A 17352-nucleotide genomic window follows, 5' to 3' on the forward strand; every position below is an offset into this window, starting at 1 on the left:
ACGGAAGGCCCTCCGCCCTACACTCCCCGTGAGAACAAAGCACATACGGTCCCTGGTCCCCCGTTTCCCTGCCAAGCTCCAGCCCACCGCCCCTGCTCTCCACGCATCTCCAAACGGCCCCCATGTTCGCCACGGCGCCCCCGGCCCCCCCGCCAACCACGGCCTCCAGGGACCAGCAGCCACCCGGCCAGACCTCGGCCACCTCTGTGGTCTCTCGAGCAGCTTCCACTGGTGTCTTGGTGGGGGTGGGCTCCTTGCCCACGTCGTCCGTGTCCTCATAGTAGGGGTACTCATAGTAATAGGTGTCTCCTTCACCCTCTCCTTCCGGGTACTGGGAGCAAACAGGGCCACGTGAGGAGGGTGCGGGCCCCCCACCCCGAGATGCCAGCCCGCCATCTCCCTCCCTCGTGGGCTCAACTGGGAAGATCGGACCCCCAAAAGTCGTGCCCAGCTCCAGGCACCAACCCCATGGGCCCTGAAAGGAGTCTTCCCCCTCCATCCCCTGGGGGAGCAGAGCCAGCCCCACGAGGAGTCCAGGGAAGGAAACGGGGACCCCCGGTGGCCTTCAAAGAGAGATGAGCCCTAAAAGGTCCAAACGTTCTGACCCTTTGGCACCCACCCAAACCGAGGGCCCTCCCCGACCTTCACCGAAGGCCCAGGCCTCACGGGAGGGACTTCACAGCGACAGAGACGGTCTCACCCTCAGACCCATTTCTGTATCGGGCATGGGGAGGGTGAGGCGTGGCCAGGAGGCCTCGGCTGCAGCAAGCCAGCTGGGAGCACTGCCAACCCTGTTCTCGGGGTGGGAAAGACATGCCTAGCCCAGGACTCCACAGCTTCATGGGGTCCCCCCCTCCTTCTCTTCTGACTGCTCGTGAAAGAAGGGAAGCTCAGAGAAAAAATAGAGAGCAGGATTGAATTTTACTTAAAAGAAACAGGAGTCCAACCTGCGCAGGGGATGGGAGAGGATTCTCATTTGGAAATGGTACAAAGAACTGCAAATCCAATTAACTGAGGTGCTGCTGGGGCGTGAGGGCGGGTGGATGGGAAAGGCTGACCCACTGACACGCGGGTCACGGCCAGAGGACAGTGGCGTTAGACACGCTCCTGAAACTCTCGGGCCGAGGCTGCCCCTCAGAGTAGCTGCCGCCCTAGGGGTCAGAGGGGACCATCATCCACTCCGACAGCCCTGAGCCCCTCCTACCTGGCCAGCTCCAGACGGCCCGCCGGGGGCACCTGTGGCGTTTCCGCTCACAGCACCCCACCCAGGTGTTGGTCCAGGGGGCGCATGGCTCTCTTCCCCCAGAAACTTGGGTGAAAGATTCTTTACCAACATCCTTTTTGACTCCATTGCTTTGCGAGCACAGAACCCTTCGTAAAGTGACTCAGGAGTCCACCTTGCCCCGGGGATCAATTATAAGTCTCACCCAGTGGGTTTGCTTCAAACGGGAGTCCCACAGCTTCTGTGTCCCTCCACGCCCAGCACCCCGAGACGGTCTGCCCATGGCTCCCACCAGGACTCACATATTCGTCGGGATTGGGGTCCTGAGACTGGGGCTTGTCAGGGACCGCAGTGTCACAGTCAGGGCTGTAGTGCTCGCACTGATCGTAAGCTGCCCGGTGGTCCGAGACGAAGAGCAGCTGCTGGATGTCTCCCTGGAAGAGAACGAAAGCCCTGAACAGGTAGCACAGACGGCACCCACGTGGGGACCCAGGAGAACTGCTGATGCCTGAGAGCTTGTCCTTGGGGCCAGGCCTCCTCTGGGGGAGCTGCTACCTCCAAGAGCCATTCAACCGACCTGGCCATCCAGGCATTACTGATCCATCCAGCCACCCACCCATCCACCTATCCACCCATCCATCCACCTACCCACCCATCCAGCCATCCACCCATCCAGCCAGCCATCCACCCACCCATTCACCTATCCATCTACACATCCATGCACCCATCCACCCACCCACCCACCCACCCATCCATCCATCCATCCATCCACCCATCCATGCACCTTTGCACCAACCCACATATCTATCCACCCATCCCCCACCCATCCATGCACCCATCCAACCTGCCAGCCAGCCAGCCCTCCATCACCTGTCCCTCCACCCACACATCCATCCATCCACCCATCCATCCATCCACCCATCCATCCATCCACCTACCCACCCATCCAGCCAGCCATCCATACACCTATCTACCCATCCATCTGCCCATGAATCCATCCATCCACCCACCCATCCATCCACCCAGCCACCCATCCAGCCAGCCATCCACCCACCCATTCACCTATCCATCTACACATCCATGCACCCACCCACCCACCCACCCATCCATCCATCCATCCATCCACCCATCCATGCACCTTTGCACCAACCCACATATCCATCCACCCATCCCCCACCCATCCATGCACCCATCCAACCTGCCAGCCAGCCAGCCTTCCATCACCTGTCCCTCCACCCACACATCCATCCATCCACCCATCCATCCATCCACCCACCCATCCATCTACCCATCCATGCACCCATCCACCCACCCACCCACCCATCCATCCATCCATCCACGCATCCATCCACCCACCCATCTATCCATCCATACAGCCCTCCATCACCTGTCCCTCCACCCACACATCCATCCATCCACCATCCATCCACCCATCCATCCACCCGCCCATCCACCCACCCACCCATCCATCCATCCACCCACCCACACATCCATCCAACCGAACACCCACCCATCCTTCCACCCAGCCATCCATCCATCCATTCAGACACCTGATGAGCACCTGTCAGGTGCCAACCCAGTGCTCAGAGCTTTTGTCTCCTGTGAGTGATACATTTAGCCTCAGCCCTAAACTCTGAGGGCTTGGAAGTACCGCGTCTCCTTTCCTATCACCCCCTACCACAGGGGTGGGAGGTGGGGCTTATTTTAAAATAGGCAAAATACCCTATGACCCATCAATCCCAATGCTGAGAGCTAACACAGGTGCAGAAACAACTCACCCAAATCAGTTCACCCAAGGGAGAACTGCAAACAGGGACTCAAGCCCATGCACACCCACGCTCACTGCAGCCCTGTTCACAACAGCCAAGAGTGGGAACTGCCCTAGTGCATACAGATGCGTGAATGGAGAGACGAGGTGTGGTCCATCCATATGAGAGAATATTATTCAGCCATAAAAGGGACTGAAGTACTGACACTTGCCACACGTGGATGAACCCAAAACCACTGGGCTCTCTGGTCTTTTTGAGGCGTCCTTCTGACGGTGGACAGTGCCACTATGTCAGCTCGGGGAAGCATACCAACATTTTATTCCACTTTGCTCCCATGATGCTGTGCAGAAAATGGAAAAACGACAGGGCTGCTACGAGGAAGAAGCAGGTCTCATAACCTTTATCAGACATCCGCTGTCCCCCTGGCAGAAGGGCTTTGGCCCCGGTCAGATGCATGTAAACTGACTGGTACAGTAATCACCTCATTAATGACTCACGCGTAGACGGTGTTTACTGGAGATCCGGCACTGGACAGAGAAGCTACACGGCATCGCCCACATTGTGCCCGCAGGTACCCTATAAATGATGCCTTTTAATCCCCATTCTGCACCTGAGAGGCCACCTGCCCAGTGTCATGGTCACACGGCAGGCGGGTCCCCATCACTACAGGACCTGATGAGCTCTCAGGGAGGAAAAAGAACGTGGAAGAACACAGGACGCTGGACTCTGTCGTCGGAGATGGCGCCCCACGCGGGGTAACTGGGGCTATGCCGGGAGTTGGGCTCCTTGAGCTCGGAGCGCTGCTGCCGGCCGAGCGCGTTCTTTTTCCAGACTTCATGAGTAACAGTAAAGGACGGGCCCCGAGGCCACTGTGAAGCCATCACTGGGGGGTCGTGGGGTCCAGGTGGCAGGGCTGCACCCAGAGGGATGCACATTCTCACGGATTATCCCGCACCTCTGCTCCATCAGGCAGACGCCCCTCTCTGGGCCTGGGGCCTGGGGCCAGCTTCCCCTCTTCCAGGAAGAGCCTTACGTTCTGCCTTGCAGCCCCTGGAGGCTCCGGGGTGGCCTCCTGCTATGCGCTCCTGACCCTGGCAGGTCAGTCTGCATCCCTCGGGCCCTGGTACCGGGGTGCTGGGCGGGGCTCTGTGTGCACACACGCTGGTCATCAGGTTGTGGGCTCCTCTCCTCTGGTGCTGCGCTTGGATGGATGGACAGCCTGAGCCCTGGACACACTGGGGACAACCTGCCCCATGAGCCAGCTGCCAAGGGCAGAGGGAATCCCAACACCCGGGGCGCGTGGGGGAGGAGCTGCTCTGTACGACCACCTTCCGGCTGTGTGGGCCGTAGTGAGCCCACTCACCTCTCTGAGCCCGGCTCTTTCTCTCTGCGGAAAATGGGCGTAAGATAGTAATATCCAGCTCACCGAGCTGTGGAGGCTACAAGTCCTCCAGGCAGAACTCCTTGTGTAGTGACAGTGCTCAGCAAGTAGTGTTAAAGACCTATGATCCATGGAAGGGGTGCTCAGGAAAGGTCCTGGGGGGGCGGGGTTTGAAGGAGTTAAGAGGCTGCGAAGGTCCCAGGGGGATGAAGCATGGGAACCTGGTGGCATATACGTGAAAATGACAACGAGAAGACCGGTGTATCCTGGACAGTATTTCTGAAAAGGGGGCAAAGAGAGCACACATGGAGGAGCCAGTGGTGGGGGCCACAAGGCCAAGAAGAGGGACTCAGCAGGAAACGGGTCTCAGCACCCGGGGAGGGAGAAAACGTGAGCATGTTTACTGCAGGCAAAGAGCCCAGCTGTTCCTCATCCACTAACCAACCCATCTGTCCATCACCCACCATCCGACCACCGTCCATCCACTCACCCACCCACCCATCCATGCATGGACCATCCATCCTTCTCTCCGTCCACCCATCCATTCATTCAATAGTCATTACTGAGCACCTACTAAGTGCAAGCTACTGCATCACACATGGTGGATGCACGCACGGCCCAGGACCACTGCCTAGGGGTACCCACACCCTTCCTAACACCTTGGGCTTGCCCTGTGCCCCACGGATCAGACCCCATCACACCCAGACTGTGTGTTCATTAGATTTGCATCGATTCCTGCACCAGTCCCACTGCCCCCTCCTGGCCAGAAGCCTGAGTCTGCCCCTGCTACCGAGCCTCTGCTCTGCCAGGATCCAACAAAAGGCTCGCAGCACTCCTGGAGGGCGGGGCCACGGGCGGAGCAAGAACGCGGTGCCCATCTGCACATGTCAGAACCACAGGCCCAGGCATGGAAGCCGCACCCTCCCTGCCAGTCATTTGGAGAAGGTGCGTGAGGCCCTTCTCTGTGCCAGACCCCAGGAAGAGAGAGAGGCGGGCCCCCAGGCAGGGGCCAGATGTGGCCTCTCATCGCTGGACCATGGCAGGGCTGGGGTGATGTGTCACCCAAAGTCACTAAGCGTGGGTCCACGGATGGCCTCTGGGATCTGTGAAGCAAGGTGCCGGCCGTGTGCACAGCTCTGGGGACAGGACCCTCGCCCTCCGTGGCTTCCCAAAGGCTCTATGGGTAACCTGACCTAGAGACGGGGTGACAGTCCTGGAGTCCAGCAAAGGCCCATTCCTACCCGATCCCTGAGGCGCAGTTCCAAATACGCGGCCTCCCAACCCGGGTTTGAAACTGCCCCCTGACGAGCGAAGACTCGGAACTACCCCCCGGCAGCCCGTCTCCACGCAGGGGGCTCGGAGGGATGGAGCGTGGCCCCCCCCACCCCGACATCCAGCACTGTCTCTGGAACACAGACGGACGCTCACCGTCAGTGTCACCGACCACAGCCTGGCCGCAGGCCCCCGGGGCTCAGTCTGCAGCCCCTCTGCCTTCCTGCCAGTGGGAGGAGTGGGCGTGCAGGGTGAGCAGCCTGTGCTACCACAGCCCTGGGCCCGTGACGGCAAGTGGGGCTGTCACGGGGGCAGAGCAGGAGAGGGGCGCCCCCCGCCCGCACCTCAGCATCCCCCGCCCAGGGCCCACCCCCTCGCTCAGCCACCCCTTCTCCCTCCCTTTGGATGTCAGAGGCTCCCGGCCCACGTTTTAAACTCTCCAGCACACAGGAACCATACGACAGGCACAGTGAATCAAAACCACACATTTTTATTGAACAACATGACTTCTAGTTCAAATTTCATCCAATTCAAATAAAGTTATTTCTCCCTACGGACTGGCAGCTTGACATCTGAATATACGCTCTCCAAATGCAGTTACCGGAAAAAAGAACAGGCTCGGGGCATTTGGGGGGCAGCTGTGACCCCGGGCAGGGGGCGCGGCCCTCGAAGGAGCAGCCAGCGCACTCATCACAGTGGCCCGCGGAGGGCCTGCCTCCCCGGAAAGCCCAGGCCCCCGGGTGGCGGACGCGGCCGGTGCATCTCTGTGTCCCTCTATCACAAGGTGTCCGGCCCAGCGCCAGGCCTCGCAGGCCCCGCACAGGGCGATGAGCAAAGCCAAGGGCGCGGCATCCACTCCCACAAACAGGCCCAGCCGGAGCAGAGGTGCTTCCCACCACTCAGCCCAGGCTCCGGAATGTGCCTGCCGACCCGGCCCTCGACCAGGCCTGCTTCCCCGCCTGCCCACCCATGCCCCAGACGGCAGCAGTGACCGCGTGATCGGTCGAAGGCCCTGCCGGCAGAAAGCCCCCTTCATCTCCAGCACCCACCCTCCCCTGCAAATGCCTGTACATGTTGAAAATCATTCTTCCCGCCAAATCCTCAAGTGGGTTTTCACACCAAAAAAACATGCCTGTTTGTTCTGTGGGCGTGTCCCTCAGAGGGCAGGGGTCTACTGTCCCCCACCCACTATGGAGAAGGGGAAACTGAGGCATGGCTGCGAAGCCCCCCAGAAGCTCTGCACCCGGATCCTCATCCAGAGCTCCCTCCAGCCCTCCCCCTACCTCTTCCTGCACACAGGGAAGGGGCTCACATCCCCGGGCACCCCATCAGGGCCAGGAGCTTTGGGGCAGGACCCTGGGGTGACAGATGTGGCACTGGCTCTGCCTCTAGGCTCCCAGACGGAGCAGGTGGCTCCCCTGCTCCTAAACCACCCAGTGGCGCCACCTCCTGAGGGCAGTGCAGGGTGGGGAGGGGGTCTTCAGGACGCTGCCCCCAGCCCCCAGCAGCAGACCCCACTGAGGGCTGGGAGGCAAAGCTGGGGCTCAGGGAACAGCTGCCAAACCCACCTTGCACAAGCCAAGGAGACACCTCCCTGGCCTCACGGGAAACACCAGGTCTGCACGAAGCTAGGGAGGACCCCGGCCTCCCTCGGGGGTTCTGATTGCTCTCACCCAGGGCGGTTGGTCAATGGTTCTGACCAGAGGCAGGATGGTTCCTGGACCCCAAAGCACTGATGGGGTACTGGGGGCACAGGCAGCCCTTGGGGTGCCACGGGGACGCTGGGCGGCCCTGGATGAGGTGTCCTGGGGGCACCACACTCAAGCACGCCCTGAAAGCCATGACCTTAACACCTCATAAATACCCTGAGGCATCCAGGGCAGAGAGAAGTCCTGTCTCCCCCTGCCCCACACCCAGCGGGGGCTCCCGAGGAACCCGGGCCCCTCAGACACTCTGGCCTAAAGGGCTCGGGGGCAGGGCCTGGGATTTGGGATCCTTAAGGCTCTGGTCATTGTGAGGGGCAGCCAGGCCCTAGAGCAGCCCCTTAAGTCTTCAGACAAGCTCTGATCTTACGTTTGGGTCAAAGGCAGCCACCACTCCACACCCCGAGAGTACCCCTCCTTCCGTGCCCCGTGAGGCCTCAGGAACTCCTCTGCCCCTTCTGCAGCACCCCATCAGAGCCAACCAATTTCTCTCTGCAGCAAGGGGGCATGTGGGCGACTGTCCTGGTGGCCGGCGACCCCACACAGGACGCAGCCCCTGGGCTCCCCATTTCGCCAAAGGAAACCTGGGGCTCCCCTGCCCTCCTCCACCCTCGGGTGGTCCAGGAGGAGGGCTCTGCCGGAAGTTTGGAAAATCAAAATAGAGCCTGCCATCGAGAGAGGCTGGGAGCCAGAACTGGAATTATTCGAGTCTGCGCTTCAGGTTGGGACACCTCGCGTGCCCCTCCCAGAGACCCCGTCTCCCGCTGTGCTTTGTCTCATTGAGACCAGAGGCAACTCAGAATCCTTCTCAACACAGGGCTTCTGGCAGCACCACCCAACGACTTGGAGACGTCGTGCCCCCCGGCTGCCCTAAGGGGTGCATGTTGCCCTTCAAACATGCAACGAGTGATCACAGCTTTATGACTGTGTCTTGAGAGCATTTTCACGATGCCTCGTGGGATGGGAAACCAAGCTCCAAACTCCAGACCCGGAGGCCCATCACGGAGCCCCTGCCCTGGTGCAGCCTTCACAGCGGCTGCTGGTGGGAGATGCCGGAGCCCAGCTGCAGCCCCTCGGAGCCCAGGGAGCACCAGCGGGATGGTCCCCACTCGCCGAGCCAGCCCTCGCTGACCTCCCGGGACGTCCTGCCTCCCGCCTCCCTGCCCCTCGCAGGTCCCTCGGGACGTGGGGACCTGGAGCTTGGCCTAGCCAGGGCTTCTCTAAAAGGGTTCCATGGAGGGGCCTGGGGTCCTAGCAGGTTTTACACATCAGGCTGCCCCAGAGGAATGTTAGTTAGGAAAGGGTTTATGGGTTTCCTTAGAAAGTCAAAATCCTTGATATAGTAAAACCGTCTCATTTTACAGATGGAATCTGAGGTTAGCGGGGGTGGGTCCCGCCAGCCTCAACAGCAGATCAGCCCCAAGGGCTCCGAGTCCGGGGAGCTGTGACGCCGTGACGGGGGTCCAAAGTGTGCCTGGCCACTGCTGGGTGCCCCCCACAAATCTCTCCTGAGCCTCACTGCAACCGCCACTTTACAGATGGGGAAACAGAGGCCGTGGGGTGGAAGAACTTTCCAGAACCAGGAAGGTCCCACTGTGTATCTCCTCACCCTGCTGCAGCATCCGTGCTGTCTTACACTTGACCAGGGCCTTGGTCCCCTCATCCATGATGCAGCGAGCGCTCACCGAGGGTCCCCACTGTGCTATCTCTGCTCCCCGAAATCCCCACCGTGATACGGGTGAGGCCGTGACCCCCCTGCACGGTCGCCGGCCCAGGCGCACTTCTCCCCCCGCTTTCGCCCCACCCTGCCCGGAGCCTTGCCCTCTGAGCCCCGCAGAGCCTGGAGCAGTGGGTGTGCACCCTGCATGGGGAGCTGCTGACCGACTGCCACCCACCCTGCCCCTCCCACAGCCTACAAGCCCCCTGACAGCAGCATTTCTCGCTGCGACCCGCAGGGGCACGTGCCCCGCTCCAGCCCCTGACGGCGGGCCTCCTGGCTCCCACGGACAACAGGACCCACGAGTCACATACAGCCCAGCCCAGAGCGGGCAGCAGACCTACGGAGGGCGCCGGGGGGGAGGTGGGCACCAGGCGGCTGGGGCTCCGTCTCCTCCTTCAGCAGCAGCCCAGGGCCCAGGGCTGCACACGCCCACCCCGCCCCACCTGCCACCCGACGGGATGTCTTTCCAGGCGCCCACTGCCCGCCACAAGCCTCTGCCTTTCCCCATTCCAGCCCACCGCCCCCCGGCTCCTCCAAGAGGGAGCTGGACCTCATTTCCTCCCTCTCATCCCCATGTCACAGATGCACCCACTAGGCTCAGGGGGTGGTCACTCTCGCAAGGGCACGGAATGGGGGCTCCCTGGAGCCGAGTGCTACGTCCCGCACACACGTCAACCTGAGCTTCCAGCTCCCATAAACGACACCATCACCTTGCCCAGGCAGCCCTCTGTGGGGCAGGTCTCTGCCCCACCCGCCCCACCCGCCTCGTGGGTGCTCCTGACACCAGACCCCACATCTCCAATGCAGGCCACGCCCTGTAATCGCTCAGGTTACCTCTGAACGCCGAGCCCCAGACTCGGCGCCCCCGCACAGCCTGCCCTGCGGTGGCCCACGTCACCTGCCCAGAGAAGCAGGTGCACTGCTTTCACTGCATCCCTCGCTCCGATGATGCCCAGGGCGTTCTCGATTCACGTGCCTTATTTCTGCTCCTACCAGGTCAGTAAAGCTCTACAGACCCCCTAGAAGCTTCTGCACCAGCCCGGCGGTCACCACGGCCATTCCACTCCCCACACAGCTCTGACGCCCGGGGTGGCCAGTGGCTGTCCATCTTCCTGCAGAGGACAGGCCGGGCGGCCCGCGAGGCCCCAGCCATCGAGACACCCAGGACACAGGTGTCCTTGGCTGAGCCGGGCATTTTGCTGAGGGAATCAGTTCTGCCTTTTCCAATAATGAGATTTTATCCAAGCTGCGCTCCTGCTGAGGAAATTGCAAAGTTTTCGTTGGAGAGCTTTGCAACCCTGAGGGCTGTGGACTCGGAAAACATCTTTGCCCAGATGAGGGAGGCCCTCGCCCCTGCTTCCCGGCCTGGAGCGTCTGTGCCGCTGCTCTCTCCAATGACGTGCCCGGCTTTTCATTTCCTCTCTCCAGTGCTATTTAATCTTGCATCCCTCCTTCCAACAAACAGCCATGGGTCCCCCGGGGAAGCCAGCCCTGCAGGGACTGCCCCGCACCACGGGCCCCTCCCTGTCCAACCCGAGCCGGCCCCGAGGGGCTCCCGCTGCGCACTTGGCTCTTCCCGTGCATTGTGCAGCCAGAGCGCTTCACCCTCGTAAATGGAGACACGCGGTCTTTTGAGAGGACGGACGGACGGATACTTCTTGTCCCAGGCTGGGGGAGGAGCGCACAGTCTACGGAGCAAAAACAAGAAGGAAGCATCGACCTTCGGCTGCCAGGGGTCTGGTGACAAATCTGCCCCCGGTGAGGACAGTCCAGTCTGATCCACTTGCCAGCAAGTGACACAGAGCAGGCACACGTGTGCACAGAGCACCAGGGACACGCAGGCACACATGGTCACCTGTCCACCCTGCAAAGCTTTCCTTCCCCGGGGGAGCCTGGTGGGTCTGACGCTGGGACCAGCCTGGCGGACACAGGGCAGGGAGCTTCTATGAGCCACCTTCTTGATGTCCCAGGAGACTTTGCACATGAAAGCCCTCCCGAGTCCCCCTTGCTGTTCAAGCTCTCACGGCCCAAACAGGTCACACTTTACATCTTGTTGTGACATTTTTCATCAAAAGTCACACAATGGGGCTTCCCTGGTGGCGCGGTGGTTGAGAGTCCACCTGCCGATGCAGGGGACACGGGTTCGTGCCCCGGTCCGGGAAGATCCCACATGCCGCGGAGCGGCTGGGCCCGTGAGCCATGGCCGCTGAGCCTGCGCGTCCGGAGCCTGTGCTCCGCAACGGGAGAGGCCACAACAGTGAGAGGCCTGCGTACCGCAAAAAAAAGGTCACACAATGGAAAGGGAAGGACCCAAGCCAGGGGGGTCTAAGTCACTTTTTCTATGATTTTCACAGCACCCACAGCATGAGAAAGAGTCAAGCACCATTCTGGTGAGTGAGTGAGCGCTAAGGAAAGATCTCCACGCGGTTGGAAGCCACTTCCTGCTGCCCCCCAGGTCCCGCCTCCATGGTCCGTATCTGTGGCCTTCCCCCCACTATGTGGCCACCACTGGTCCCAGCCCAATTCTCACCTGCGCCACCCACCCCTGGTGTCTCCTCACACCTGCACTGGTGCAGGCGGTGTGCACCACACCTGAGTCTCCACGAAGGGGCCAGGGGCAGGGATGGTGGGGGGATGGTCAAGTCCCAGCCCCATCAGACCTGAAACTAGCCACAGCGACTAAAGGGTCACCTTAGTGAACTCAGAGAGTGGACACTTCATCCCCAGACCAAGGGACAGGGCAGCAGGGCCAGCGGCAGGGACCAGGCTGACTCACGGGCCCACCGGACTCTATAAGGGGCATGGGTCTCACATCCTTTCCCCGTTGGCTACGCGGCCCTAGATATTTCACTCCAGACATTTAGGTGAGCAGCCCAGCCTAGGCAGCACGTGAATGAAGCTGTCCCGTCCTTCCCCCAGCCCAGGCTTTCGGAGCAGCAAGCCTGTAGGCCCTGGACTGACCACGCAGCACAGGGACACATCTGTCGTGATAAGCTCCACAGAGGAAGGAGCACGACTCTGGGCACCACCGCAGGAAGGGGTGAGGCAGTGACCACAGGTGGCCTGGGTGCAGGATTCCGCCCCTTGCAGGCTGTGGGGCCTTAAGCGCATCACCGAATCTTCCCAGGCCTCTGAGTGTGCATTTGCAAAGGAGATAACAAGATCTACCTCACTAAGGACTAAGCGTGATGGTACACGCAGCATGCTCGGTGGGCCTGGCACCCGGTGAGGCCTAGACAAAGCGGAAACTGCCATCCCTGCCATCACCACCACCATTTCTACCATCACCACCACCATCACCATCACCGCCACCACCACCATTCCCACTCCCACACCCATCCCCATCGTTAACATCACTACCGTCAGCACCACGACCATTGCCGTCATCACCACCAACACCACCACCTCCACCATCATTACCATCCCCATCACCACCACCACGACCACCATGACCATCAGCCCTGGGTCCCTGACGAAGCCTCACTACCCTCTCCCTCTGGAGGCAGTCAGCTCTGATTATTCATTCTTTCACCCTTTCAACCAGCATTTTTAGCACCCCTATGATAAGCTTATTGACACCAAGACAAATAAATCAGTGCCCTTGACCGCGAATCTCAAGCTCTCACTGATTCCTCAGGAGGCGCCCAGGTGACCTCCTCTGCCTGGCAAGGTCAAGGAAGGCATCCTGAGGCAGTGGCCTCAGAGCTGGGCCCTGGTGGAGGAGGTTGGTGCTGCAGGTCCATACGTGTGAACGCCCTGTTCCGTGGTCCTCACTTTGCCACTGCCTCACCCCACACCCCTGGACGAGACGCTCTACCTCAGGCACCAGCTCCGTCTCCATCCTGCCGCCCCACTCTAGGTGCGGACCTCAGGTCTCAGTTCAGTCTCTGCCACGCACGTCCAGCCCCTCGATCATCCCACCCTCTGCTCCGGACGTATCACTGTGACGCCGCATCACACCCATGGGCTTGCCACGCACAGACCCCTGCACCTCCTCCACGGGAGTGTCCTACACCAGCATCTCCCCATCACGCACCTGCCAGCTGCTTGTTTTGAACCCAAGTGCAGAAATTCACAGTCACCTTCACTGAATTTCACTTCCTTGGCTCTAGAACACGGTCCCAACCTGAAAGACCTTTCTGCGGCATCTTATTCTGTCAACCAACGAGAGAAGCTTGGCATTGTCTGTGACAGACCCCGCGCAGGTGTTTCTGCAGGTCCACAGCCGTGAGAAGGACTCACTGAATGCAGAACACACGCTTCCCCGCAGGGGGCCAGGCAGGGGAGTGGTGGGGAGGGGTTGATTTTAGAGGCCCAGGCTGCCCCACACGCTCCAGGCCAGCACCCCCGTTCTGAGCAGACTCTGTGCCATAATCCAGCCTCACTTCAAGACTGAGGCCATGCGGCACAACGCCGGCCAAGGTCCCAGGCTCTGCCCCGGACCCGGCAACCTCGACTGCAAACACACACTGCTGGACGTGGGAAGGATGGGGTGACACCGTGTGGCTGACTCATGGGGACAATCTACACGACCCAATCCCTGAGAAGTAGCCTCAAACACAGCCTCCCGGGAGCATTAACTGCAAGCAGTGGGGCTGGGCTCTGGGGAGGGTGGTGTGTGCTCAGGGGAATTAACTTGTAGAATTATTTATATTAATCGATTTGCAGAATTCCAGGCCTCCACGAGGGTCAAGAGTCACTGCAGTGCCCTCAAGTCCCGGCTGCCGCCTGGTCACTCCCTGGACCTTTTGGAAAGACCTGCTTGCGGACAGACTCTGGACCGGCCGCAGCTGGATAGACTTCGCCTGGAGGGGCCCGGAAAATGCAGCTCAGACTAGAGAAAACGGCGATTCCGGGTTGAAAGTGAGCAGGGCCAGGCCTGGGGGGGAGGGGGCTCACTTTGAGGGGAGACACGCATAGTCCTTGGAGCTCAGGAAGGACTGAGAACCAGGGGCCGGCTGGAGGGTCACCCCCGAGAGGGGAGTGAGCAAACAGGGGCTCCATCAGGCTGGAGGGTGAGACCCCCAAAGGGACAGGGACAGAAGTCTGACACTGGGGACCCAGCAGCCCCCATCTGATCCAGGGAATGCTCCAGACCTGGGCCCCAAATCCAGCCCTGCAACTCCCTGCTGTGTGACCTTGAGCAGGTGGCTTTACGTCTCTGGGCTCCAGGTTCCCCACGGGTGCTACGGAGCCAACACAATGCACATCCCCTGGGCTCTGTGAAGACTCAACAGGTGGAGGAGACTGAAGAACGCAGCCCGCACGCGCACCTGAGCTTCCCGGAGCTGAGCGCTTCCGGGAAAATCCACGGGGGCACAGTCAGAAACGAGCTGAGATGGATTTTCCGTGTCCTCGGAGATCAAGACCATCAAAGACCTCTGACGAATGCTCTGCACGACTGTTATCGGGTCCCCCCGCCACCGGCCCCCTCCAACCCCAGAGCACCCTCGAGAAGGGGGCACCCAGCAACCTCGTGCGCTGACCCCCATCTCGGAGGCTCTTTTCCTGGAGGCGGTGGAAGGGGTCACGAGGGTTCCAGGCCTGGAGGCACGGCGCTGGGGGCCAGCCCCTCCGCGCCTTCCCCTCTGCCCCTCAGGAGGGTCTCACTGCACCCCCAGAGCCGCCCAGCTATGGCCCACGCCCAAGGTTTGCAGGTGAGGATCGAATCCCCGCTGCTCTCCCTGCCAGCTGAGCCTGCGGACCGTCAGGCCCCCCTCCCATCTCAGAATCCGCCCGCCTATAGCACAGCGCACTAACAACAGCAACGACAGTCCATATTATCACGAGAACCATCTTAAGAAGAAAACTCCCTCCCCGAGAAGTCATGCGACGCCTGTGTCCCCCCCGCCCGCCAGGGGCCCTCCACCAGCATCACCGACAGCAGTGGGACGCCCAGTGCCGGCTGGCGGGCTGAGGACTTTGTCAGGCACTGTGGCCGTCCATCGTCACCGCAAGCACGGCAGTCCCACCTTCAGGGTGAGCAGGCTGAGTCCCGGGATTGCCCAAGGCCCTGCGGACGGTAAGTGAGGCCAGGGCTGCCCTCAGCGGCTGGCTGCGGTAAAGAAGGAGGCCATGCACCGGCAGGACCCCCTCACCCTCCAGCCGTCCACAACGGCAGCTCCCTGGCTCGAGTGGGTGGGCTCCCCTCGGCCACCACCCTCACCTCCCCATCCCACCCACTGCCACTGCCGGCGGGACCGTGGGACTCAGCATCCACGAGCTTCGGCAGCAACGGCCTGACCCTCCTCCGACACGACCCAGTCCGTCCCCAGTGTCCTCCTCTAGAGCCGCTGCGGCCCGCGGGTCACCGGGCACCACCCTCCCTGGGGAGCCACAGATCAGAGAGTCCACTATAAGCTGCGTGACGCCACAGGGCCGGCCTCCAGCACCGCGTCAGCCTGTCGGGTTGGGACGTGGGCCTGTTGCTCAGTTTCCATGGAACAGACCTGCAGCCCTCTCGGGCCAGGCAGCAGAAGGAGCCAGGTCCCAAAGCACATGGGCCAAGCAGGGCCTGCCTGATGCTCTGGGGTCTCTCTGGACCCCTCCTTGCCGGGCCCAGGTAGAGAGGTCCCCCACCCACTGCTGGGCTCAACGCAGATCACGAACACCCGGCACGACCCAGGAGAGCACCCCACCCCCTGAAAATCACTGCCCACCCGAGGAGCGATTCCAGGCGAAAGCCCTTGGCGGAGACCTGAACGTGAGATCATGCGACTCCTTCACTGTCACCCTGCTCCCACCAGCCTCTGCTAAGTGGTCACACCCTCCCCAGCCCACAGGCTGCCGGCCACCTGCCCCAGGAGGAGTCCTGGCCCCGGCTTGCCCACAGCCCAGCCTCTCCTGCACCCGAACTGGAGACAAAAACGCACTTCAAACTCCCTGCCCACTGCCTTCACTGGTCAGTCAGCCGCCCATTCAAGCCGGGAGCCGTGCACAGGGCTGGCCCCCTAGCCCCTCCAGCCGGCAAGAGCTTACCCCCCAGCCTCCTTGGGCAGACACAACTCAGCAGCCCGAGACAAACCTCGATTTGAAAACAAGCAAATATGCACGCCCAGAGACCCGCTTTTAATTCCCCACACGCGCCCCGCAGGCATTACTGGGGAGCAGCCCCTCCCCACGCTGGCCTGGGCCGTGGGCTGGATAGGGACCCCCACCCCAGGGCCAAATCCTCACCCCTGGAACCTGGGAATGTGGCCTTACTGGCAAACAGGGTCTTCACAGGTGTAGGTAAGTGATGGGTCTCAAGAAGAGAATCAGCCTGGATTAAGACAGACCCCGAACCCAATGACTTGTGTCCTTACAAGAGGCAGACAGAACAGAGACGCAGGGAGGAGAGGAGAGGCCAGGTGAGCACAGAGCAGGGACGGGAGTGATGCGGCCACAGCCAGGGACACCTGGGCTTGTGCTTCCCCAGGAGCACCTCCCTGCCCTGCCAGGCCACTTGAGGCAGCACCCCTCCAGATTATTCCACCTGCTGCTGGGCCTGGCCACTCCCACTGCCCTCCAAGCCGGAAGAGGGGGGAAGGACCCTCCCCTGGAGCCCCTGCTGGGAACTCTGCCCCACCCATTTCAGGCTGCAGAGTTCCAGCTTCCAGAACCAGGAAGTAATAAACTCCTGTCTTTTCAAGAGACCAAAGTGGAGACGTGTGTTTCTGGGGTCCCAGGAAACACACGGAGACTGCAACATCTCTGTTCTTGCCAGGAATCGGGGAAGGTCCCTGTGAAGTGGGCAGAGCTGAAGCAGAGGGGCCTCTGACCTTGACTCACTCACGCCCCTCTGCTTCCCTGGGGTCTGCCTCGCTGGGCGCAGGGCTGCTGCCTCACGTGGCCTGACGCAGCAGGGCAGTGATCCCGGGCGATGCACAGATGGACGCGAAGGAGAGGGCTGGGACCGGGGTGGACAAGGTCCTCAGCCAGGCCCTGCCCAGGACGTGCGGTTTGCAGTAGGAAAGCCTGGGTCTGAACTGCCCCCTCGGGGACTTGGACCCAAGACTTAGCCCTGGGAGCTTCCACACCACCGACTAAGGTCCGAGTGCACGGCCTCGACTGTGAGAGCTGCCGTGCAGACACTGGGCCCTCCACGGCGGCTCTGCGTGCCAGAGCAGAGCATGCGTTAGGGGTCTTTGATGGTTCGCTCTGAGTCTTGATCTCTGCGAACATGGGGCGCTGTGTGCGTAGCAGGCCGACCTCAGCATCAATCTTGAACGCACTGGCCCGTTTTCCAGATGGAGCCGTGCTTCCCACCTGGTCCGGCTCCAGAGCCCAGCTCCTCCTATGCCCAG

The 17352-nt window shown here is 61.2% G+C and overlaps 1 protein-coding gene across 2 annotated transcripts in view; it reads right to left on the minus strand.

Annotated features, from left to right (window-relative positions):
* COL5A1 (collagen type V alpha 1 chain) overlaps nt 1-17352 on the minus strand; it is a 159631-nt gene that overhangs the window by 89382 nt on the left and 52897 nt on the right. For both annotated transcript variants that reach the window (XM_022578272.2, XM_022578270.2), the window contains exons 5-6: nt 1525-1656; nt 194-331 (exon numbers count right to left, since the gene is read on the minus strand). In XM_022578272.2, the coding sequence (XP_022433980.1) occupies nt 194-331; nt 1525-1656 (270 nt within the window). The remainder of the gene's footprint in view (nt 1-193; nt 332-1524; nt 1657-17352) is intronic.

This window comes from Delphinapterus leucas, chromosome 6 (genome assembly GCF_059928025.1).
Source record: "Delphinapterus leucas isolate spDelLeu-1000000601 "Yukka" chromosome 6, BTC_Dleu_Yukka2, whole genome shotgun sequence".
Lineage (NCBI taxonomy): Eukaryota > Metazoa > Chordata > Mammalia > Artiodactyla > Monodontidae > Delphinapterus > Delphinapterus leucas.